This window comes from Notechis scutatus, chromosome 2 (genome assembly GCF_049901735.1).
Source record: "Notechis scutatus isolate UNSWTSFEM ecotype Mainland chromosome 2, rNotScu1.2, whole genome shotgun sequence".
Classification (NCBI taxonomy): domain Eukaryota; kingdom Metazoa; phylum Chordata; class Lepidosauria; order Squamata; family Elapidae; genus Notechis; species Notechis scutatus.
In genome coordinates, this window is record NC_142010.1 from 25317344 (window position 1) to 25341569 (window position 24226).

The 24226-nt window shown below is 37.5% G+C and overlaps 3 protein-coding genes across 3 annotated transcripts; 2 read left to right on the forward strand and 1 right to left on the reverse strand.

The window, feature by feature from the left end:
• The first annotated feature begins 3614 nt into the window (after window positions 1-3614).
• LOC148131935 (olfactory receptor 2AK2-like) lies at window positions 3615-5731 on the forward strand. The gene is made up of 2 exons (XM_087954159.1): window positions 3615-3778; window positions 4774-5731. The coding sequence occupies exon 2, from the start codon at window positions 4799-4801 to the stop codon at window positions 5729-5731; it is 933 nt and encodes a 310-aa protein (XP_087810285.1). The 5' UTR covers window positions 3615-3778; window positions 4774-4798.
• Window positions 5732-18589: 12858 nt separating this feature from the next.
• On the forward strand, window positions 18590-19189 carry LOC113429962 (olfactory receptor 2T27-like). Its single transcript, XM_026692462.2, has one exon. The coding sequence runs from the start codon at window positions 18590-18592 to the stop codon at window positions 19187-19189; it is 600 nt and encodes a 199-aa protein (XP_026548247.1).
• Window positions 19190-23238: 4049 nt separating this feature from the next.
• LOC113432522 (olfactory receptor 2T5-like) lies at window positions 23239-23826 on the reverse strand. Its single transcript, XM_026694643.2, has one exon. It carries the CDS (start codon window positions 23824-23826, stop codon window positions 23239-23241), a length of 588 nt encoding a protein of 195 aa, XP_026550428.2.
• Window positions 23827-24226: the final 400 nt, after the last annotated feature.

Genomic DNA, 24226 nt, shown 5'->3' on the forward strand with positions numbered 1-24226 from the left:
TCTGCCTCTGTAAAAAGCACCTTTGGGATTGACTGGGAGTGTCTATGGAGATTCTCAGTCATTCAGGTCATGGTTGTCCCAAAGGTGTTTTTTCAAGAAGCAAATGGACTTTCTTGTTTTTCTTTGAAGATATTTTGCTTCTCATCCAAGAAGCTTCTTCAGCTCTGACTTCAGCTCCCCACCATGCAGTTAGCACCTTTGGGATTGACTGGGAGTGCACTGGAGGCAAACTAATAAAGAACTCTGGCTGCCTGAAACACTAAAGAGTAGCTTTTCTTCCAAGATGAAATGCATGACCTCTAAACTCATGCAGACCTTAGCTTTCAACATGTTGGATGGAAAAACCCAACTCACATTAAAAACAATTCATGATTCATCATAAAGAATCCCATGCAATATTTGAAGACATCCTCCAAGTTGGAAAATTTAAAGGGATTGTTGATCCTCCTGCAAAGCTGGATATTTAAGGAGTTCCTTAGATCCAAACATAGGTTTCATTCTAAGCTTCTGGGCTAATGTTTCCACTGTTACTTTTTTTCCCCCCCCCCCCCCCCCCCCCCCCCCCCCCCCCACCCCCCCCCCCCCCCCCCCCCCCCCCCCCCCCCCCCCCCCCCCCCCCCCCCCCCCCCCCCCCCCCCCCCCCCCCCCCCCCCCCCCCCCCCCCCCCCCCCCCCCCCCCCCCCCCCCCCCCCCCCCCCCCCCCCCCCCCCCCCCCCCCCCCCCCCCCCCCCCCCCCCCCCCCCCCCCCCCCCCCCCCCCCCTCCCCCCCCCCCCCCCCCAAAAAACCCCCTCCATTTTTATATTCCCCCCCCCCCCCCCCCCACCCCCCCACCACCACAAAAAAACCCAACTAAAATTCAACCCCAAAAAAACCAACACCCACCAACCCATACCACCCCCCAAACCCACCCCCCCAAACCCCCTTTATCATTTATTTTTATTCTCCCAATCACCTTATTTATATTACCCAAATTTTTTTTTACTTTTTTTTTTTTTTTTTTTGTAAATTTTATTTGAGTTTTCACACAAAAAAATACAAACATCTTTTTGAAAGCAGCGTAATCCTGGGTTACATTTCTTCATACAGACACAAATTCAATTTCATGCTCATTTTTTATGTTCTATTCCATATCTTATTACTGTTTTACATTTTCTACATAGCTTCTCCCCTCTTTTAATTTTCTCAATTTTATTTTAATTATCTCGTCTCAATTCAAATCATTATATTTATACTTTTTGTCTGTCCTGTTTCAATTATCTATTATCTTTTCTCATTAAACAAAGTTTCTCCTGTAGTTGCTGATTGGAGTATGACACCTTTATATCTTTTAAGTTTATCCATTTAACTCTTATTTAGGCTTCAATATATACCTTAAAGTTATAACATTCAATATAATACATAACTTCCATTTGGATTCTGCTTGGTACATTCTTAAAATACACACTATATTCTTAAAAAAAGAAAAAATTATAAATATATGTAATTAAAACAACACATTCCATTTCAATTCAATTCTATCATTAATGTTAATATTCATTAAAATCTTAACTTCTTTAACATTACTTTTCAATTAAATATCATACTTCTATGGGAACAGTTATAAGCTTTCCATAATTAATTTTCCCCCCTTCACTTATATTTTATAAAACATTAACTAATTAAAATGTTCCCATCCTTTCCTAATTCAATTTTCTCATTTATTTTATTTCACTTATTTTATTAACAAACATTTCACTAAATTACACTATTTTATCCCTCATTTTAATCATACATTGTTTCCAATTTTCTAAAGTTATTTCTATTACTAATATAACAATACAATCTTATGTACCTTTAAAGAATCTCTTTTTCAGTTAGATTTTCACCCGTTATCTCTGAATAGGCCCTGTTTCTCTATATCTTGCTCTGGTCCTTTGTAACTTCTTTTCCTTTCCTTCTTCCCTCTCTTCTTCTCTCTCCCCTTTTTACCCCTTGTCTCTCTACCTCTATTTCTCTCTTCTGTATTCCCCTCTTCTGTTGCTTTCCAGTATTATAGTTATTTTTCAAATTATTTTTCTTTTCTTTGGTTGTTTTTTTTAAGTCTTAAATTCTCCATTCTCTTTCCCCTCCTTTCCTTTTTCTTCCCCACATAGAATCACTTGTTCATTAAAGATGGCTTCTTCTTTGTCCCAGTCTTTTTTGCAGACATTTCTTGTTGTTTCTCATAGTTCCAAATCTCCATTTCTAAGAATTGAAAAACGAAGCCAAAAGAACCCCTCCCTTCTTGTGCATCTTCTTTGTACTTTTTAAGTTCCATTTTCAATTCATCCAGAAGTAGTGCCATTGTATAAATTTTTAAACAACCACCCGATTAATTTTAGTCATTCAAATGCAATAACCAAGAATCCAAAGATCACCAAGTAATCTAAATACACGCAAGCTGTTTCTTTTTGCTCTTTTTTTTCACTTTCTCTTCCTGGGGTTCTACTGTTTAGTTACAAAGTTTCAGTTAAAATGTATCTTTAAGAAGTCTTGTTGAAGTTTTACTGTAGATTCCTTTTAATTTCAGGCAGTCTCCTCCCTCTTTCCAGATCCTGCCCTTTTATTTTTTTTCTCTCCTTTCCTGCTTATGAAAAAATTTTTAGCATCCAGAAATCTTTATTATCCCTTTGACATTTTGTTTTATTTTCAGCTTAATTGCCTGTTGATGTCAAAGCGGATTTTTCCGATTTCTTATTTAAGTCTCTTAGTTGTCAGTATAGGGAAAGGGAGAGAAGAAAAAAAACCCAACTAAACCCAACTCACTAAATGCCTAAGAAGGTCTCTTAAGAAAATCAGATTAAAAAAACCCTGCAGAAATAAATAATATGATCTTATACTCTGAAAATTTCCCTTTTGAAACTGCACCTTAATTAAAACCGTGAAAAGAGAATCAAATTCCCTAAAGAAGAAGTCTCTCAGAACCTCTCCCGGGATATATGAAAGACTTAGCTGGCTGTAGGGAGAATGACAGGAAGGTCGACCCTAACTGGAGTTTTTGAAAATGAATGGGCAGTTTTTTCTTCCTTCAATTATTACTAAATTAACATTTAATTATGTTGGTTAAGATAAGTAAGATAGGAAAAATGGACTGAGTCTATCTCTTTATTTTCTCTCTCACTTTCTCTTCATTGCTGTGCATAAGTAATCCTAGAATTACAGTCTATATGTTTAAGAATTAGATCTATATCTGATCGTATCAAAATCAGGTCAATGATTGTTTGTTAGTTGCGAAGTCGTGTCTGACCCATCGCGACCCCATGGGAAAACCTTCCTCCAGGCCTTCCTGTCCATCTTCTGGAGTCCATTTAAGCTGACACCTACTGCTTCAGTGACTCCATCCAGCCACCTCATTCTCTGCTGTCCCCTTCTTCTATTGCCCTGAATCTTTCCCATCATTAGGCTCTTCTCCAGTGAGTCCTTCCTTCTCATTAAGTTGTTTGTTACTGATCAATGATCGTTACTGATTTGTAAATCTCTAGCATGTATTTTTCTCCCTGATTTGATTTTTAAAAGTTGCAGTTTGTCTCACTAGTTTTCAGAATGGAAATGGCTTGTCTCCTGAAGGATGTAAGGCAATGAATCTTGCACTGGAAGAATAAATACAAGCTATTTGAAAAGAATCCTGTTGCATGGCTTGAGGAAGCCATGAAAGAAGCAATGAAAAAGAATTCGGTTGGGCGAAGATTCAGCACCTCAAATGGAGCTTTTTGATTTTAAAACCCTGTTTTCCTCATTTGCTGTTGCCAGCATCTGCAGGTATGTAACGCTTCATTTCTGAAGAGATAATTATGATGAAGTATATTGAGCATGTGTTTGTGTGTATACAAACACCATAAGAGCCATAATATAATAGCGATAATTGTATCCCTCCTATATCCAGGAATTCATAAGGTAGTGAATGACACTCTGGGTGTGCTCCTCTAGATGCATGAATGTGTGTGCAGGTGCATGTGTGTGCATGCACATTTGTGTGGTTAAACTCAAAATTTCATTTTAAGGATACCCCTGACAATGTGGATCACTCTTTACTTGAATAAATACAACTGTTTGCCTGATCTTGATAAACAAGTTCTTATTTTCCAGATGCTCAACACTTTCATCTTCCTTTTTTTCTCTTTATCAGAGATGCAAAATTAAAATTGTCATTAATGTTTAATTGTCTCAACATAAATTGGATAAAGAGAACATTCTGCCTACTGCTTTGAATATTAAAGAAGGGTCACCTCTTGTCTAGACATTCAGAGCATTTCAGATTTTTGACTTGGGACTTGGGATTGCTCATACAGGCTCTCTCTCTTGCAGCATATTACGATAGTATTCAAGAACTTTTTCTTTTGTGCTTACTATTAAGGAAAATGTTTTGGAGGTTTTAAAGACATGAATGTGCAGGGCTGGATCAGGGTGAAAAAGATAGGCCAGAGGTCTACAGAGATTCCCAATCATCCAGATCATGGTTGTTCTAAAGATGCTTTTTTCAAAAGGCAACTGGACTTCCTTGATTTTTTTTTCCTTTGAAAGAGTTTCACTTCACATCCAAAAAGCTTCTTCAGGTCTAACTGAAGTTAGTCCTGAAGAAGTTGCATGGATGAGAAGAAAAACATTTTCAAAGGGCACACTCTTTTGCAATGTCATCATGATCATTTTAGCCATTGTCTATCCATTGCAGCGGAAGGGGGAAAATATCTATCAATAAATATAGATTTCAACAGATTTATGACAAAAGCTCTCCCAAATTATTTTTGTATCTTTAGATAAAAGCTTGGCAATGAAGAAGGAATGAGAGAGGAAAACATAACTTCATGGAGAGAATTTCTTCTGGTTGGTCTTCTGCATCAATGGTCACCCACCTTGTTCCTTTGGGGGCTTCTCTTCATGTTTCTGATTGCTCTGATGGGAAACAATCTCCTTATTTTTCTGATTAAAACTGACTCTGGACTTCAGACTCCCATGTACTTCTTTCTTAGTCAGTTGGCTTTCATGGACCTCTGCCAAGTTCTCTCCATTGTCCCACAAGTATGGGTCAGTTTTATAACCAACAGGTATACCATTTCACTCTATGGGTGTGTTGTTCAGATTTCTATAACTTTGCTTTTAGGAGGAGCAGAATGCCTCATCCTGGCAACCATGTCTTATGACAGGTATGTGGCCATCTGCAAACCTTTGCAATACCCCATCATCATGAGGAGAAATGTCTGTTATATGATGTCAATGGCAGCCTGGTTTTGGTCCACTGTCCAAGCTCTCACTTGCTCACTTTATGTATTGCCCCTTCCCTACTGCAAGTCCAATGTGATTAACCATTACATGTGTGATTATCCAGCTCTTATCCAGTTGTCTTGCTCAGATAATTCTGCTTTTGAAAGAACAATTTATGCTGGAAATTTCCTGGTACTTCTCATCCCCCTCTCAGTTATCCTCACCTCTTATGTTGCCATCCTCCTCCAAGTTGTGAGGGTACGATCTTCTCAAAAGAGCCACAAAGCCTTAGGAACTTGCATGTCTCACTTGTGTGTAGTTGGGATCTTCTATATCACTTGTCTTGCAACATACATGAAACCTGCATCCTCTTATTCACTACAGGAAGCCATGATTAATACACTGTTCTTTACCATTGTACCTGCCATGATAAACCCCTTCATATATAGCTTGAGGAATCGAGATGTCTTGGAAGCTCTGAAGAAAATCTTCCGAAAACACAACTTGCATTAGTGACTTGATAGGTACAACATAATAGTGAATATTTCGCTTTTGAAATCTAGGCATTTGCTCCAATAGGAGTGAAGATGTTCTTGCTATTATTATTTTATCCCATCTTACATGTGGAATTGAAGTGGTGAACATACCTAATAAACCTTTCTCCTATTTCTCCCACTGTGGCAACCTTCAGTACTTAATGACAATACAAGTCTATTCCTCATTTGTCTCATTTGATCAATATAAATATTGAAAACATGAATTAAACAATTGCATTTCTCAGCTAGAGTCTAGATTAGAATATTATGTCCTCTGAATTACTCATGTTGTCTTTTGTATGCCTAGAAATATTACTTTCACCTCCAGCCTTTGAACTGAAATAGAAACCATATATGATAATATGATCCTGCAGAACTCCTATAAGGATTATGTATGCAAAATGCTTAGAAAGTTTTGAAATGCCTTATGAAATCTAAATAGTGTAATTTCTCTTTGCTTAATATATTTTTTACAATAATGTACAGGGACGAGGACTAATCCCAATGAGGTTATATGCATTTCCAACTACCACTAGCCCACTCAATATTAACAGATTGTGTCCTGTGTGGTTTGCAGCCTTATAACATACTACGTATTGTAGTCTCCTATTGAATCTTATTAAAGAAAAAAAAATCAATGAATTTTATAGATTGCAAATCTAGGTGTAAATAATGCCCAGATGTAGCAATTCCATCCAATTCTTGAGGTCTTATGTTTCCAGAAAAGGGTCTCCACTTTCCATCTCTACAAGCTGGGTTGTGAACAAAGGCAGTGCATCCCACATGTGATACTGTAAGCAGCAGCTTATTATGGAGAGGAGGAACTGACTTCCCAGATAGCATCTTGATGATCATTCATTGATGTCACTTAAGGCTCTATTGATTAGGATACTAAAGTTTGACCAGATTATAGAATATATATGTGATTGGGTAGAACAGTTAGGTATTTCATTGAATATAGCACACTGTTGTTGTTATCTATTAGATTTAATGTAACCACCCACTCCAATGCTTAGTGAGATCAGTGAGGTCATTAAGGTGTAACTATGGGGTCATGGGCAGGGCTACAAAAACACTAGACATTTGAAAGTTAAGGAGATAGGTTTCTGTGAACATGGTTTCTTTCTAGGGAATTGATTTCTTTTTCTTTTCTTTTTTTGTTTTTTTTTTGATTTTTAAAAACAACATAAACAAACAAAACATAAAACATCTTTTTGAAAGCGGCTTGATCCCGGTTACATTTTTACAGAAAAATTCAAAAAAACCATTAAACAAACATTTTCTAAAACATAAAAACATCAAAACATTATAAAACATCTATTTATCTTTTCTCCCTGTAATCACTGAAGTATGACACTTTATATCTTTCCCTAAAATTATAACACTTAATATAATACATAGCTTCCATTCGGATTCTTCTTGGTACATTCTAAAACTACACACTGTATTTTAAAAAAAGAAAAAATTATAAATACATAATATAATTAAAACAACAATCCATACCAATTCAATTCTATCATTAATATTAATATTCATTTAAATCTTAAACATTTTACACATTACTTTTCAAATAGTTATCATACTTCTATGGGAACACTTATAAACTTTCCATAGTTACTTCCCCCCCACTTCACTTATATTTTATAAGACATTGAGTAGTTAAAATGTTCCCATTCCTTCCTAATTCAATTCTCTCATTTATTTCATTTATTTTGTTCACAAAAGTTTCACTGAATTACACTGACTGTTTTATCTCACTTTTTAGTCATATGTTGTTTCCAATTTTCTAATATTATTTCTAATACAAATATAACAATACAATCTTATGTACCTTTACAGAATCCCTTTTTCAGTTAAATTTTCACCCATTATCTCTGAATAAGTCCTGTTTCTTTACATCTTGCTCCAAACCTTTGTAACTTCTCTTCCCTTCCTTCTTCCCTTTCTTCTTCTCTCTCCCCTTTTTACCCCCTTGTCTCTCCACCTCCATTTCTCTCTTCTGCATTCCCCTTTTCTGTTGCTTTCTAACATTATATCCACTTTTCGCATTATTCTTCCCTTGTTTGGCTGTTTTTTTAGGTCTTAAATTCTCCATTCTCTTTCCCCCCCTTCCCCTTTCTTTCCCAGATAAAGTTACTTGTTCATTAAAGATGGCTTCCTCTTTGTCCCAATCTTCTAGTTGCGCAGTCTTTTCTTGTAGTTTCTCATAGGTGCAGATCACCATTTCTAAGAATTGAAAAAGGGAGCCAAAAGAGCCCTTCCCTTCTTGTTCCTCTTCTTTATATTTTTTGAATTCCATTTTCAGTTCATCCACAAGTGATGCCATTGTAGAATTTTTTTAAAGATAAGATAAGATAAATTTATTGTCATTGTACTCAGAACCTGAGAACAACGAAATAAGGTGCTCTTTCACAACATACAACTGAACAACACCAAAAGACATATACAAATAACAATGTAAAACAAATTGAAACAATTAACAGTTAAAAAACAGTTAAACAACCACCCAATTGTTTTTAGTCATTCAAATATAATTTCCAGAAGTCCCAAAGTCACCAAGCAATCCAAATACAGACAAGCTGTTTCTTTTAACACTTTCTTCTTTTTTCACTTTCTCTTCCTGGGGTTACTATTTAGTTGCAAAGTTCCAGTTAAAATGTATCTTTTAGAAGTCTTATTAAGATTTAACTTTAGATTCTTTTAAATTCCAGGCAGACTCCTCCTTCCAAATCCTGCCCTTATTCTTTTCCTCTCCCTTCCCACTTATAGCAAAAAAGAATTTTTAATGTTCAGAAATCTTTATTGTCCCCTTGGCATTTAATTATTTCCAGTTTAATTACCTATTGGTGCCAAAGCGGATTTTTCCGATTTCTTATTCAGCTCTCTTCGCTGTCAACGTAAGGAAGGAGAGTGAAAAAAAACTTTCCCTTTTCACTTTCATTCGCTGCTTCCGAGTCTTCTTTGGGAGCGATGTATCTTTTGTAAAATTTAAATTCCAGGATACCTTAGTTGTTACTTCTTATCCCGGTCAGCCAAAACTTTCACTTCTTAACTTCCTCCTGCACTTTCTTTTCCGGTTGAGTGCTTCTTTGAGGTGGCCATTTCTGACCGCTGCTCTTACCGCCTTCGGGAAAGGGAATTAGCCAGCTGAGGAGGAGATGTGGCCCCCCCCCCCCCCGTGGCCCCCCTCTCCCCCCCCCCCCCGGCGGCCCCCCCCCCCACCCCCCCGCTGGCTCGGGGGCCCGAACCAGAGCCAGAGGCAGAAACTGCCGCCCCCCGCCCCCCCCCCCCCCCCGGCCCTGCAAACCTGACGGAAGTCCGGGAATAGATTTCTTTTGCTTTCCTAGAGCCCTGTAGTACTACATTCATGTTGAACCACTGAAGCACTTCTGGGTTGAAAGGATTGAATGGTGACATCACCATTGTCTGTGGGATGCCCAGCTGCAACCCCCCCCCCCCCCCCCGAACCCCTGGCTGAATACCACCACTGATTCATTGGCCTTCTAAATTTTTTTATGGTTGAGCTGACAAATTTAGTTTCCCTGGGACAGTGTTTTGTAGAGGGAATAATTGCCTAATTTGACCACATAAATCTAATCTGATCTTTCAGTTCTCTCTGGGAAGATCCATTTGGGTTATGGTCTTTTAGCTTGCCCCCATCACCAAATCCCCTACATTTTGCTTCTCTGAAGCCCACATGCCTGTCCTACTTGGATGTTCTTGGGGATATTTTTTGCATTTTGTTTGCTTGCAGTCCTAGACATTATTCATTCTATTTTCAAACTTAATCTTTCTTTTTCTGGATTCTATCACCACACCAAATTTGATTCTACCCTTTTCATGTTTTGGCACATTATCCATTTCTAAAGGAACGAGAGGACCCCCTTTACATAATTTCTTTCCAAAGTCAAATTTAATCAGAAGGGTTCACAAGAGAGGAGAACTATTAGCTAGGGGGAAAATCTAGTTATTATTAAATTGAGCAGGAAGAGTTTTTATGAAAGTATGTTAGAATCTTTCCAAAAGAAGAACAAGGATGAACAAGGCAAATGGAATCCAGGTGTTATTATAAGGAGTTGTAGCCCTGTTGGGCTATTCTAGGAGACAGAAAAATGGAGAGGCTTTTTTTTTAGTTATCAAAAATTCACATGAACCCAAGCTGGGAAGATATTTAAAATATTAAAAGAGATTTTTGAATTGCATCATAATTTAATTCTCAAGGCCTATTTCCCTAAAGGAAAAATTAACTCTGTCTCCTTAGAGAGTTTAAGTCCTGGCATGACTGAGTCATATGAATGCTATGAATCATTTAGGTGTTAGTGTCAGGAGCTGGAATGTGTTTGCATTAAAACATGCAGCAAAATTTTTGCTTTGAAACAAAAGCTTGATTAGGGCAAATGAGTTGAAGACTTTTCCCTTCATCTCTCTGTCCTCATTTGCACCAGTGGCCCAACGAGCTCCTAGTGATGATGTAATCTCCATTCAGAGATATTCATGTGAGGCTGAGCTGTTCTTGGGTTCTGATACCGGTGAGTGTTTGTTGCTTCAGGAATCAGAGATGACTGGCTGGAATGTCTGTCTTGAGGAGTAGCTGCTAGGGAAGGTAAATGAAGTGGGCTATTACCCTCGTGTCCAGGCTGGCCTGCATGGGACACTGAATGCTGGGCTCGCAGGATTGTTAGACTGATCCATGTAGCTCTTCCTTATATGTTCTTATATGCCTTCCTTCCTTCCTTCCTTCCTTCCTTCCTTCCTTCCTTCCTTCCTTCCTTCCTTCCTTCCTTCCTTCCTTCCTTCCTTCCTTCCTTTTTGAAAGTAGATGCAAGAAAGTGTCTTTTATTGGCATGAACAGCTAGAGTATGCATAGCAGCATAGACATAACTCAAGACTGAGGACTTCTATTGAAGGAATGGCAAGTTGAACATGTCTCTGAGAGCAAACATGCCAAATGAGGCAAAGAACAAAGTAGTAGGGTAGAGTGGTTCTTCAAAACTTCTCCGGATAAGAAGAAGAAGAAGATAGGAGATCATTCACATGGGCTCCGAACAACTGCTCCTTGCTAGCAGTTTTTCATGGGTCTGAATACTGGGACAGAAAGCAATCAATCACCAAGCTCACAACTTTGGAACGTCTTTAAAGGACACCAAGTTCTAATCACTTTCAGAAAGTTGACATTCCTCCACTAAAAGCTTGGGATTTTTCTATGTTGCTATGGGGCAAGGGGCCAAGTGACCACTGTAGTAGTTCGTGCCAATGAAAGACACTTTCTTACATCTGTTTCCAAACGTTTTAGTTCCTTATTTAAATGGGCATTTCCCCTCCACAATAGACCCAAATAGCCCCATATCTCTCCTGTTAAATTGGAGTACTAGTCCTTGACTTACAACAGTTTGTTTAGTGACCGTTCAAAGTTACAACTGAAAAATGTGACTTATGACAATTTCTCCCAGTTACGACTATTGGAGCATCCCCATGATGATGTGATCAAAATTCAGATGCTTGACAATGGGTTCATATGGATGACTGTTGCTGTGTCCCAAGGTCACATGATCATCTTTTGTGACCTTCTCACAAGCAAAGTCAATGGGGAAGCCAGGTTCATTTAACAACCAGGATACTAACTTATCAACTGCAGTGATTCACTTAACAACTGTGGTAGGTAAAGTCATAAAACGGGGCAAAACACACTTAACAAATGTTTCATTTAATAACAGAAATTTTGAGCTCAATTGTGGTTCTTTTTTTTTTTTAATAAAGTTTTATTTGGGTTTTCACACACAAAATACAAGTAAAACATCTTTTTTGAAAATAGCATGGTCCTGGGTTGAACTTCTTTATACAGACACAAAACTCAATTTCATGCTCCTTTTTGTGTTCTATTCCATATCTTATATTATTCTACATTTTCTATATAGTTTTTCCCCTCTGTTAATTTTCTCAATTTTATTTTGATTATCTCATCTCAATTCAAATCATTATATTTATACTTTTGTCTGTTCTGTTTCAATTTCATATTATCTTTTCTCATTAAACAGATTTTCTCCTGTAGTTCCTAATTGGAGTATGACACCTTTATATCTTTTAATTACATCCATTCAACTCTTATTTAAACTTCAATATATACCTTAAGGTTATGACCTTCAATATAATACATAATACATAACTTCCAATCGAATTCTGCTTGGTACATTCTTATAATGCACACTATATTCTTAAAAAAAAAAAGGATTATGAATATATGTAATTATAAACCCTCATTCCATTCCAATTCAGTTCTATCATTAATAATCATAAGATCTTAACATCTTTAACACTTCTTTTCAATTAAATATCATACTTAAAGACACATATGATCTCCATAATTAATTTTTCCCTTATTTCTCTTCACATATGTTTTGTAAATCATTAAATATTCATTTTGTTACATTTATTTATTGACAGGCATTTCACTGAATTACGATAGCTATTTTATCAAACATTTTAATCATACATTGTTTCATATTTTCTAAAATTATTTCTGTTTCTAATATAACAATACTATCTTATGTACCTTTGCAGAATCCCTTTTGCCATTAAATTTTCAACCATTATCTCTAAAGAGGCCCTGTTTTTCTATATTTTGTTTCTGTCCTTTATAACTTCTTTTCCTTTCTTTCTTCCCTCTCATCTTCTAATTCTCTCTTCTGCATTTCCCTCTTCTGTTGCTTTCTGATTTTATACTTATTTTTCACTCTATTTTTTTTTGGAGTTGTTTTTCCCAATCTTAAACTTTCCATTTTCTTTCCCCCTTTTTTTCCCCTCACCTAAGATTGTTCATTAAAGATGGCTTCTTCTTTGTCGCAATCTTCTTGTTCTGAGGGCATTTCTTGTTGTTTCTCATAATTCCAAATCTCCATTTCTAAAAACTGAAATACGAAGCCAAAAGAACCTCTCCCTTCTTGTGCATCTTCTTTGTACTTTTTAAGTTCTATTTTCAGTTCTTCTAAAAGTGGAGCCATTTTAAACAGTTTTAAACAACCACCCGATTAATTTTAGTCATTCAAATACAATAACCAAAAATCCAGAAATCAAGTAATCCAAATAGTCCTGAGTTATATCTTCTTATTTCTTTTTCCACTTTCTCTTCCTGGGGTTTTTGTTGCAATATTTCAGTTAGAATGTATCTTTTGGAAGTCTTGTTGAGATTTTAATGTAAGTTCTTTTTAATTCCAGGCAGTCTCCTCCCTTCCAGATCCTGCTCTTTTATTCTTTTTCTCTCCTTTCCTGTTTTCAAAAACTTTTGCTTATCCAGAAATCTTTATTATCCCTTTGACTTTTTATTTTCAGCATTAAATGCCTATTAATATCAAAGTGGATTTTTTTTCCAATTTCTTGCTTAAGTCTTTTAGCTGTCAGTATAGGAAAAGGAGAAAAAAAACACCAAATCTTTCCCTTTTCTCTCTCCTTTGCAGCTTAAAAATCTTCTTAGGGAACAATGTTATTGTGTTTTTTTTAAATAGTTTCAATTCCACGGTACCTTATTTGTTGCTTTTGCTGCTTGACCCGGTCAACCAAAACTTTCTCTTCTTATCTTCCTCCTGCACATTCTTTTCCGGTTGAGTTCTTCTTTGTGGTGGCCATTTCTGACCACCGCTACAACCGCCTTCGGGAAAGGGAGTAATGGCCAGCTGGGGAGGAGAGATGCGGCTCTCCTCAACCCTGCAGGCAGTCTCCCCCTTCTTCACCACCTCTATGGGGTGGCTTAGCCCTGAAACCAGCTGGCTCGGGGCGCTCCAGCAGCGAGCACGGATTGAAGCCTCGCAGAGATGAGGTTTCGGTCTGTCGCCAAAGAAGCTCAAACCGGAAGCCCTCAATTGTGGTTCTAAGTTGAAGACTACCCACATAAGCAAACTTGGAAGCATACTCTACCAGAGGAGTCCTTGGTGGTCTCAGACCTTTGTTGTTTTCTAGTCATTAGCACTAATGGTCTTACCTAGTTTGGGTAATGAAACATCTGCAAGAAAGCAACCAAACTCAGAGAGCACCAAGGACCCTTCATTTCAACCCTGAGCTACAAAAATTCTCCTTTATTGACATGCTAGAAAATGCAAGTTTTTTTTTGTATTAGAATACTTTTTAAGATGATTTTATAAATAGTGTAAATAAAGACCATTAGGAGTTTACGCTTGGAAGGTAAGAGAGGGAAGAATATAAAATAGAGCTGGAAGGGACTTTGGAGATCTTCTAGTCCAGCCTCCTGTTCAAGCAGAAGACCTTATACCATTTCAGACAAGTGGCTGAAAAACCTTGTCTGAAAAACCTCTTCTTAAAACCACCCAGTGATAAAGTACCCATAACTTCAGAAGACAAGCCGTTCCACTGGTTAATTATTTCCACTTTTAGAAAACTTCTCCTTAATTCCAGATTGCTTTTCTCCTTGATTAGTTTCTATCCATTGATTCTTGTCTTGCCTTCTGGAAAAAAAAGTTGACCCCCTCTTCTTTGTGGCAGCCCCTGAAATATTGAAATACTACTATTATGTCATCCCTGGTCCTTCTTTTCTCTAGACTAGCCAAACCCAAATCCTGTAATTTTCATGTGTTTTAGTCTCCAGTCTGGAATTTCCAAAAAAAATACTGAAGATTTCCTTGAATACTTGAAGAATTTGTGTAGAGAACATCTTTAGAAGCATTTTGTTTCTAAGGTTATGTTATTAAGGTTAGAGTGTGCTGTATTTATGGATGTATGTATGCAGGTGTATATGTGTGTTTATATATTTGTTTAACTCCAATGCAATTGGTGTTTTGTGAACACACAATACAGCATGCATAGAGATACTGAAGTTACATTGTGCCATATGTATGTATGGACTATATGTGTGAATATGTACATATATTTGTCCGTGTGTTAGAAATAAGAAAATTCAAAAATAAAATGTAGGTGAAGAGAATAGTATACTATAGCATTAGGAAGACATTTGCTCTATGGAAATTTGCTATCTTGATGTAATCCTGCATTAAATATATTTTCTAATGCATTTATAACCAGACTTTTACTTTGCATAGGTGAATATGTTAGAGATGCATATAATCATTATGTTGTTCTAAGCAGATGTGCTGAATGTAACATTAATATGTAACAAGTGTGGTGTTAGGAATAGATATTTCTTTGTTCTCGGACCGTTAGAAAGAGGCCTTGCTGAAGGGACATTCCTTAATGCCAAGTAAGATAAGAAAAATCCATGTTGGCAAAATATGTGATGGGTGGTCATTGGGAGGTGTTGAAGGAGATGATGTGGTATCCATAAGGCATTTCAGATTAGCTGTTTCCAGTCACTGGGTCGATGTAGGAGGGGCGTGGGGGGCATCAGGATAGAAAAACTAAAAAAAGTAATGTATTGAAATCTTAAGGTGTGGGTCTTGGCTCAGACTTCATGTTGAGTTAAGCCAGGGGTGGGATTCTACCAGTTCGCACCTATTTGCTAGAACCGGTTGTTAACATTCTAAGCAGTTCGGAGAAACGGTTGTTAGAAGAAATTACTGGCTTAATCCTGTAAGGAAGGCAGGAAGGAAACATTCTGGTGTTTATTTATTTATTTTATTTGTCAATTGCTTACAAGATAATAGGTATAAGTAAAAACATAGTTATAAATACATGGATACATATAAGAAAAATTTTAAAAAAATATAAAAGAAACAATAGGACAGGAACAGTAGGCACGTTGGTGCGCTTATGCATGCCCCATACAGACCTCTTAGGAAAGGGGTGAGGTCAATGGTAGACAGTCTAAGGTTAAAGTTTTTGGGGTTTGGGGAAAAAAACCACAGAGTCAGGTAGAGTATTCCAGACATAGACCACTCTGTTGCTGAAGTCGTATTTCCTGCAATCAAGTTTGGTGCGATTAACCTTGAGTTTGTATCTATTGTTTGCTCTTGTGTTTTTATGGTTGAAGCTGAAGTATTCATTGACCGGTAGGACATTGCAATGTATGATTTTATATACTATACTTAGATTGTACCGAAGGCGGCGTAGTTCTAGCTTTTCTAGGTCTAGACTTCAAGTCTGGTGGCATAAGGTATTCTGCAACGAGTAGAGTGGAGAACTCTTCTTGTGAAATATTTCTGGACTTTTTCAACTGTGTTAATATCAGATATGTAATGCGGGTTCCAGACTGATGAGCTGTATTCGAGTATTGGTCTAGCAAATGTTTTGTATGCTCTAGTTATTAGCGTAATATTACCAGAGAAAAAGCTACGTAAGATTAGGTTAACAACTCTTAACACCTTTCTGACTATGTAGTTACAATGGGCTCTAGCACTTAGGTCATTTGAGATGAGTACTCCAAGATCCTTGACAGAGTTTGGATCATCAACAAGGACTATTCAGCCTGTATTTTATTTTCTGATTTTTTTTGCCAATATGTAAGACAGAGCATTTATTTGTTGAGATTTGAAGTTGCCATTTGTTTGACCATTCTGATACATAGTCAAGGTCTTTTTGAAGGGTAGCAGTATTGTCTGTGGTGTTGAATAGCTTTACATCATCAGCGAAGAGAACGCAGTTGCTCTTGATATGATCCCAGAGGTCTTTTATGTAGAATATGAAAAGAGTTGGTCCTAGAACACTGCCTTGGGGGACACCACTGTTGACATGTACAGAATTTGATAGGATGTTCCCAATTTTGACCATTTGTTGTCTGTTTGACAGGAATGCTCCTATCCAGTTATGCAGGTGTCCAGAGATACTGTAAGATTATAATTTTAGGAATAGTTTGTCGTGTACCACTGAATCAAAGGCTTTACAGAAGTCTATGTAGATTGCGTCTATTGCTTTGTCCTGATTGAGTTGTGTAGTCCATATGTTTTTGCAGTGTCGGAGTTGCAGATTACATGATAGTTTTTTCCTGAAACCAAACTGTTTATTAGAGAGTAGACTATTTGTTTCTAAGTGGAGGATGATGGATTGGTTAATAATTGATTCCATGACTTTACAGGTGACGCAGCATAAAGAGATTGGTCTGTAATTTTCAACTAGGCTGGGGTCTCCCTTTTTGAAGATGGGGATGGCTGTGGCTTGTGACCATAGTTTTGGCAAGGAGCTGGTCCTGAAAGATTTTTCAAAGATTATTCTTAGAGGATCAGCTATGGCAGTGGATAGCTTTTTTAAGAAGTAGGCACATATTCCATCCGGTCCAATAGTTAGAGATGGTTTTAGATTGCGTAGTGCTTTTTCAACATTTTTCAACATTGTTGCTTACAGAAACTGCCTCTCCATTAACCCTTATTACATTCTTGGCAGGACTAGACTTCCTGTCTCTGGAACTTCTCTGGAGTTTTTTTTTCCTCCTTTGCTGGTGCTTTGCTTGTGTGGAGTGACCATTCAAAGTTACAATGGCACTGAAAAAAGTGACTTATGACCGTTTTTCACACTTACAACTGTTGCAGCATCCCCACAGTCATGAGAGGCCAGGCGAGGAGATGCGTGCCTCAATGTGAGTGATATTGAGTTGGCCACACCCAGCCAATAACATGACCACCAAGCCATGTCCACCCAGTCACATGATCACCAAGCCACACCCACCAACTAAACCACGCCCACAGAACCGGTTGTTAAAAATTTGAATCCCACCCCTGAGTTAAGCTTAGATCTAACTGCTCTTTGCAAACAGCTTTTGTTTTTCCTTTTGTATGCTTTGATTTAAGCTTACAAATAAAATATCTGTGTTTTCACCAATCCAAGTTCTTGTTATTTGGAGTCATTTCCAACATGTGTGTATTTGTTTGTTTATCTCCAATGCTCTTAGTGTTGTGTAAGCACACAATGTAACATGCATGGAGACATAACAATAGGCAAAGTTTGCTTATTCCACAAATACAGAATATTCCTACAAAGAGCATGTTCTTTCAAAATGTTTCATGGGATAATTTTTTCACAACTGGTGATGTAGTTATTCACATTATTTACAACGATACAGCACTGAAATATAAGATCTTCCTTAGTATAACCACGGATATACCTGCACATTTTCCCCTCTATCGATGTCTTCATGTGATGCAAAGAAGCTTCTACAGTTTTAAAACTATTGTCATGGCAAGAATAATACCCAAAGTATTATTAAAAGGAAAACAGCATAACTTGTTCATAAAAATGGTTTGTAAAAAAAATGCAGTGTTAAAGAAGAAATAGAATTGGGAATACAAATTGAGAAATGTTTTCCGTCTTCAATTAATGGAGCAAGTATTAGTCATTCCAGGTGATTTGATCTTTGAAATCTAGATGTTAAAATAAGTGGGAGACTCAAAGGGAACATGAAGGATTGCAAATAATTGTTAGATACAGGAAGAGAGAGTTGAGAGGACAGAGGATGGGAATGCCTAATTTCATTTATTCCAAACTTCTAGTTTACTGTCATTTAATTTTCCACATTCTTCAAATATAAACATGCCTATATTATTGCTTATACAGTGCTGTGACCATCAACTAGTAGTCCTGGATGCATGAAAAAAGGATGGAAGAGAAGAATGCCACATCATGGAAAGAGTTTCTTCTACTTGGACTTCAATATCAAAAATCACCCACAATTTTTCTCGTGGCTATTAGCTTCATGTTCTTTATTGCAATTATTGGAAACTGTCTCCTTCTCTTTGTAATTAATGCTGACTCTAGTCTTGACACTCCCATGTACTTTTTTCTCAAACAATTAGCTTTATTAGACCTCTGCCAAATTCTCACCATTGTTCCTCGAGTATTTGTCAGCTTTGTAACCAAGAGGCATACCATTTCGCTCTATGGATGTGTTACTCAGATTACTGTCACTTTGCTTTTAGGAGGAGCAGAATGCCTTATCCTGGCTACTATGTCTTATGACAGGTATGTGGCCATCTGCAAACCTTTGCAATATCCCATCCTCTTGAGGAAAAGCATCCTTCATATGATGTCAGTGGCGGCCTGGTTTTGGTCCACTGTCCAGGCTCTAACTTGCTCTCTTTATGTCCTGCCCCTTCCCTACTGCAGGTCCAATGTGATTAAGCATTACATGTGTGTTTATCCAGCCCTCATACAACTCTCTTGCTCGAATAATTCTGGTTTTAAAAAAGCAACCCACATTGGAAATTTCCTGGTACTTCTGATTCCCATCTCAGTCATCTTCTCCTCCTACATTGCTATCCTTATCCAGGTTTTGAGGGTACAATCTTCTGAAAGGAGCCACAAGGCCTTGACAACCTGCCTGTCCCATCTCTGTGTGGTGGGCTTCTTCTATGGAGCAGCCATTTCGACCTATATGACTTCAGCTTCCTCTTATTCTGCTATGATTAATACAGTGTTTACTACTATTGTCCCTGCCGCCATGAATCCTTTCATATACAGCCTGAGGAATCAAGATGTCTTATCTGCACTCAAGAAATTATTTGGAAAATGCAAACAGTGTAAAGGTTGGTCTACCAAGATAAATTAGGATGGAAGTATTTACGAAGGTAGACATTCATTTTTCCTGAAATTTTTTTGATTCTATTGTTAAAGTCATAATAAAATGTAAAAATCTGACATTCTGAATCATCTAACTCTCACTGGCTCAAATTAGATTTAAAAGAATGTTGGTATTACCATCACCATGGTAACGAACATTAATTATTTGGGAACCCATCCATATTCATCTACATCTCCAAGCCATCTCCACTTCTCTCCGGAAATCTCTTTCTCCTATCTCCTGATCCTCCCACCCCACTTTTCCTCTCACTCGCTTACTATTATTAATTGGAAGTAGCTAATAGAATGAAATCCATTTTCATGAACTTCTTTTACTCTTCATTAATTGAAAACATCTTTAAACAATCATTTTGCTCTATATGCTGAAGTATTTACTTACTTATTTGTTTGTTTATATTTTATGTTTCTAGACCACCCATCTCCTTCAAGGAGGGGTTAACACACTTATAATGCTGAAACAAAACCAAAACCATAGAATTGGAAGGGACATCAAAAATCATCTTGCATGTGATTTGTTATCCCTTGCATTCCTTGGCTTTCTAAATCTTTTTATGATTGAGCTGACAACTTTAGTTTCTCTGGGATAATTTTTGTGGAGGTGATAATTGCCTAATTTGACTACATATATTTAACCTGGTCTTTCAGTTCTCTCTGGAAAGATCCATTTGGGTTATGATCTTTTAGCTTGCCTCCATTCCCAAATTCCCTACATTTTGCTACTATGAAGCCAGCATGCCTCTCCCACTTGGATGCTTTCAAACATATTTTTTTTCTTGTTCTGGATTCTACCACCATATCAAATTTGGTTTCATCCTTTTCCTATTTTGGGACATTATCCCTTTTTACAGGGAAGAGAGAGTGGACACAGACCCCCTTTACATAAGCTTTTAAAAGTCAAATGTAGTCAAAAGGGTTCACAAGAGGGGGTGAGTTCCCTTAGCTCAGAATTGAGAGGGACATCAGAGGTCATATTGAATGTGGTTCGATCCCCTGTTCATTGAAGCATCTGAAAGTGGGTTGATAAGTTTTATGATCAAGTTCAATTTAAAACTGACAGAACTTGTATGTCAAGTCTGAAATTGACATATGTGTAGCCATTTTATTTAGCCTTTTTATATATTCCTTTTCTTTCTTTCTCTTTGCTGGTATTGGGAGGAAGGGTTTCGGGCTTGCCACATTCCTAAGGTGGGAGGAGTGGAGAGAGAGAGAGTTGTTTAGGCTAGGTGGTGTTTCTTCCTGTGGGAATGAAAGCTGACCTTGCTGAGACCTGGAGGTGGAGTTTGATTATATTGGAGAATGTGATTTTTAGAGGTTGTTTCTAACTTCCAATATTATGTAGTGTAATTCTGGGTTGTGTCAGATCCGGAATTACAACAGACATTGCCAATTTGATGCTATTCTAAATAAAAGAAATTATTATGGAAGATGGACTTTGCTGTTTCCTTTTTGAATGGATTTCATCACTTGGAAGCCTGACATTGTAAGTAAGATGTGCTATTTGTGACTGAAGACTGGAATGCCAAAATTGGAAATATTAAAGAGGAAATGAGTTTGGATTGTATGGTTTAGGACATTGAAATGAAGGCGGATATCAACTTATCAACTTTCACTTCTCCAATAATTGCTTCATAGCTAACACATTCTTTAAAAAAAACAAAATGACACCTTTATGCAAGGATATCACTGAAAGAAGCATATAGAAATTACATTATGTTATTTCTCACAGGAGGTGGAGGAGCTCAGTTACAGCTCCAAATATATGGCCAGGTGCTGACTATGGAACAGATCACAAACTGCTCATGGGGAAGCTCCAAGATATCCTAAAAAAAAGAAGAAAGCCAGTTGGTCCCATGTTTTGACTTTGAGTATATACTCACTATTTTCACAGAGAACATCACAAATCACTTTTAAGTCCTGAATTAACTAATGGAGAACCAGAATTATAGAAGAAGCTTTTTAAAAAAATCATTAATTAAAATTTCCAGATGCTGTTCTACCTTCATCCACTGGCCCCTGCGGAGCCACAGTGTCATCACAGGGGGTCCACGAAGTTTTGAAGAAATGTTATGATTTAAAACTCGAGTTAAGTCTTGATGGTCCAGGACCACAAAAGGTATTTAAAAGGGGTCCATGATAAAGAAAAGTTTGAGAACCACTAATCTAGAAAACTCTTCTACAATGCTCATTGTTCTCATAGTACAGATGGAGGCTGAGAATGAGATAGGTGAGGCATAACTTCAGGGCTTATAATTAAATTAAGCATGCACTGTATGATTAGCATCTGGATGAAAGACCATGTGGAATATTCTCATGTTTTGTGATGGAAGAAAATAGTTCAACACAATGCACACCTTTTATGCCCCCATAATATGCCCCATAAGATAAACATGCTCAATGATATGGATGTGAAAACTTCAATTAGGCAAAATCAACCAAGACTTCAATGAGCTTATCAGTCATCCATTTAGAACAGATTTGGTGATATATTGAGTTTTTTTTAATACTGGAAAATCATTTAACATTTTTAATTTCATTTTAGTGTTTATGGACAAGGTACTAGGATTCTTGCAGGAAACTTGGTTGTGGCATTATTTGCCATGGGAAAGCCAGATATACAAAATTTGGGCAACATTCAGTAGCAGTGAAAGAAGCAATTAAAATATACAGTAAATGTTTTAAAAAAAATTAAAAATGCATGATATTATTAGGCAATGAATATGATACATACTGTATATAAAAAAGTTCCCTTCTCAGCCCTATGGGTGATATGTATGTTCTTCATCTTGAGATCTCTAGCAGAGGCCTGGGAATTGGAGGTTCTGCACAGCATCTTAGCTGTTCTTAGCACTGTATTCTTCTGTACAAAGAGCTCTGATGTTGTTCCTGGGATCTGTTTGGAGCCTCACTCCAAACAACTTAGAAGTCATAGTCCCGAGTACTCCCACCATCACAGGGACCATGTTGGCATTTGCTTTCCACATCTTCTATAGTTCTTTCCAGTGGTGGGATTCAAATTTTTGTACTACCGGTTCTTTGGGCGTGGCTTTCTGGGTATGGCAGGGGACGGATACTGTAAAATCTTCTCCAGTCAGAGGTGCTATTTGCCGGTTCTCCGAACTACTCAAAATTTCCACTACCGGTTCTCCAGAACTGGTCAGAACCTGCTGAATACCACCTCTGGTTCTTTCTCAAGGTCCTGGTATCTGCCCAGCTTCTTGTACTCCTTTTTCCTGTTGTTGCTGTCACTTGGCACCACTACATATATAATCATTGCTGTTCCTTGTCTACTACTACAATGTCTGGTTGATTGGCCAGTACAGGTACCTGCTTGTCCATTGGATCTGGAAGTCCCACAGAATCATAGCCCTGTTATTCTTGACAATCTTTATGGAATCTCACATTGGGAGGTTCTAACCCATACATTATGCAGATGTTCCTATACATAATGCCAGCTATTTGATTGTGTGTTCCTGCCTGTAACTTACACCCTGCCATATGTCTCTGAGACAGAATAACATACACCACAGACACATGCAAAACACTCTCTCTCTCTCTCTCTCTCTCTCTCTCTCTCTCTCTCTCTCTCTCCATACGCACGCGCACACACACACAATCTGTCTAATCTGTCATAGTTCTTACAACAACTCTGTATAGTAGGAAGATATATAATATATATATATATATATATATATATATATATATATATATATATATATATATATATATATATATATATATATATATATATATTGTCCCCAAAATTCAGCTACAGCACTCGGACAAAGAAATAGCTAAGCATCTAAATAGCTATCACATGAGGCAAAGGAAATTAAAAAGTGACTAAATCCTATATTGCACAGCTATCTTTTGCAGCACTTCTATCAATTTCAAGATGTAATTTAAATTACAATGTATTTAGACAGATGTTTTGATGATATTTTTTATTATAGGTACTGAATTGGCCATTAGGTTCTCAAAGAAGCATACCAGCAGCCTTCTTTTTACCCATACCCTCATTCAGTGAATTGACATACATTTTGTAAAGAATTTCCTCAGGGCTGCCAAGACATCCTGATTCCTCAGGCTGTAGATGAAAGGATTCATTGTGGCAGGAATGATGGTAGTAAAAAGAGAATTGATCATGGCCTTTTGTGCTGAATAGGATGAAATGGGTGTCATGTAAGTCAAAATGGCTGCTCCATAGAAGAGACCCACCACGCACAAGTGGGATAAGCAAGTGCCCAAGGCTTTGTGGCTCCTTTCAGAGGAACGCGACTTCAGGACTTGCAGGAGAATGGCCAGGTAGGAAGCAAGGATGATTGAGACAGGGATGAGAAAGACCAGGAAAGTCCCGAGATATACCGATCTTTCGAATGCAGAATTATCAGAACAAGACAACTGTATGAGGGCTGTATACTCACAAGCAATATGGCTAATCACATTGGACTTGCAATAGGGAAGAGGCAGGACATAAAGGGAACAGTTCAAAGCCTGCACAGAAGACCAGAACCAGGCAGTTATTGATATGATGTGGCAGATTTTGCTCCTCATAAGAGTTGGATACTGTAAAGGCCTACAAACAGCCACATACCTATCGTAGGACATGGCTGCAAGGATCAGGCACTCTGATCCGCCCATAAAAAGGGTGACAAAAATCTGAAAAACACACCGGTATAGTGAAATTGTATATCTTTGGCTTACAAAATGGGCTGTCATTTGAGGAACAATTGAGACAACTTGACAAAGGTCCATAAAAGCCAACTGGCTGAGGAAATAATACATTGGTGTCTGAAGACTGGAGCTCATTTTAACCAAAAACAGAAGAAGACTGTTTCCAGCAAGAGCAATCACAAACATGAAGAGGATAAAACTAAGAAAAATGGTGGGTGACCTTTGATGCTGAAGTCCAACAAGAGCAAATTCCACCCAAGATGTTGTGTTGTTCTTCATTCCTTGTTTATTTGTCTGGGTTTTATGTAAAAGGTACAAGAAGAAAATATAGTTA

What these genes read in the sequence shown, in the direction of transcription:
- LOC113432522 (XM_026694643.2), bottom strand. Translation starts at nt 23,826, where the DNA reads ATGTCCTACGATAGGTATGTGGCTGTTTGTAGGCCTTTACAGTATCCA.
- LOC148131935 (XM_087954159.1), top strand. Translation starts at nt 4,799, where the DNA reads ATGAGAGAGGAAAACATAACTTCATGGAGAGAATTTCTTCTGGTTGGT.
- LOC113429962 (XM_026692462.2), top strand. Translation starts at nt 18,590, where the DNA reads ATGTCTTATGACAGGTATGTGGCCATCTGCAAACCTTTGCAATATCCC.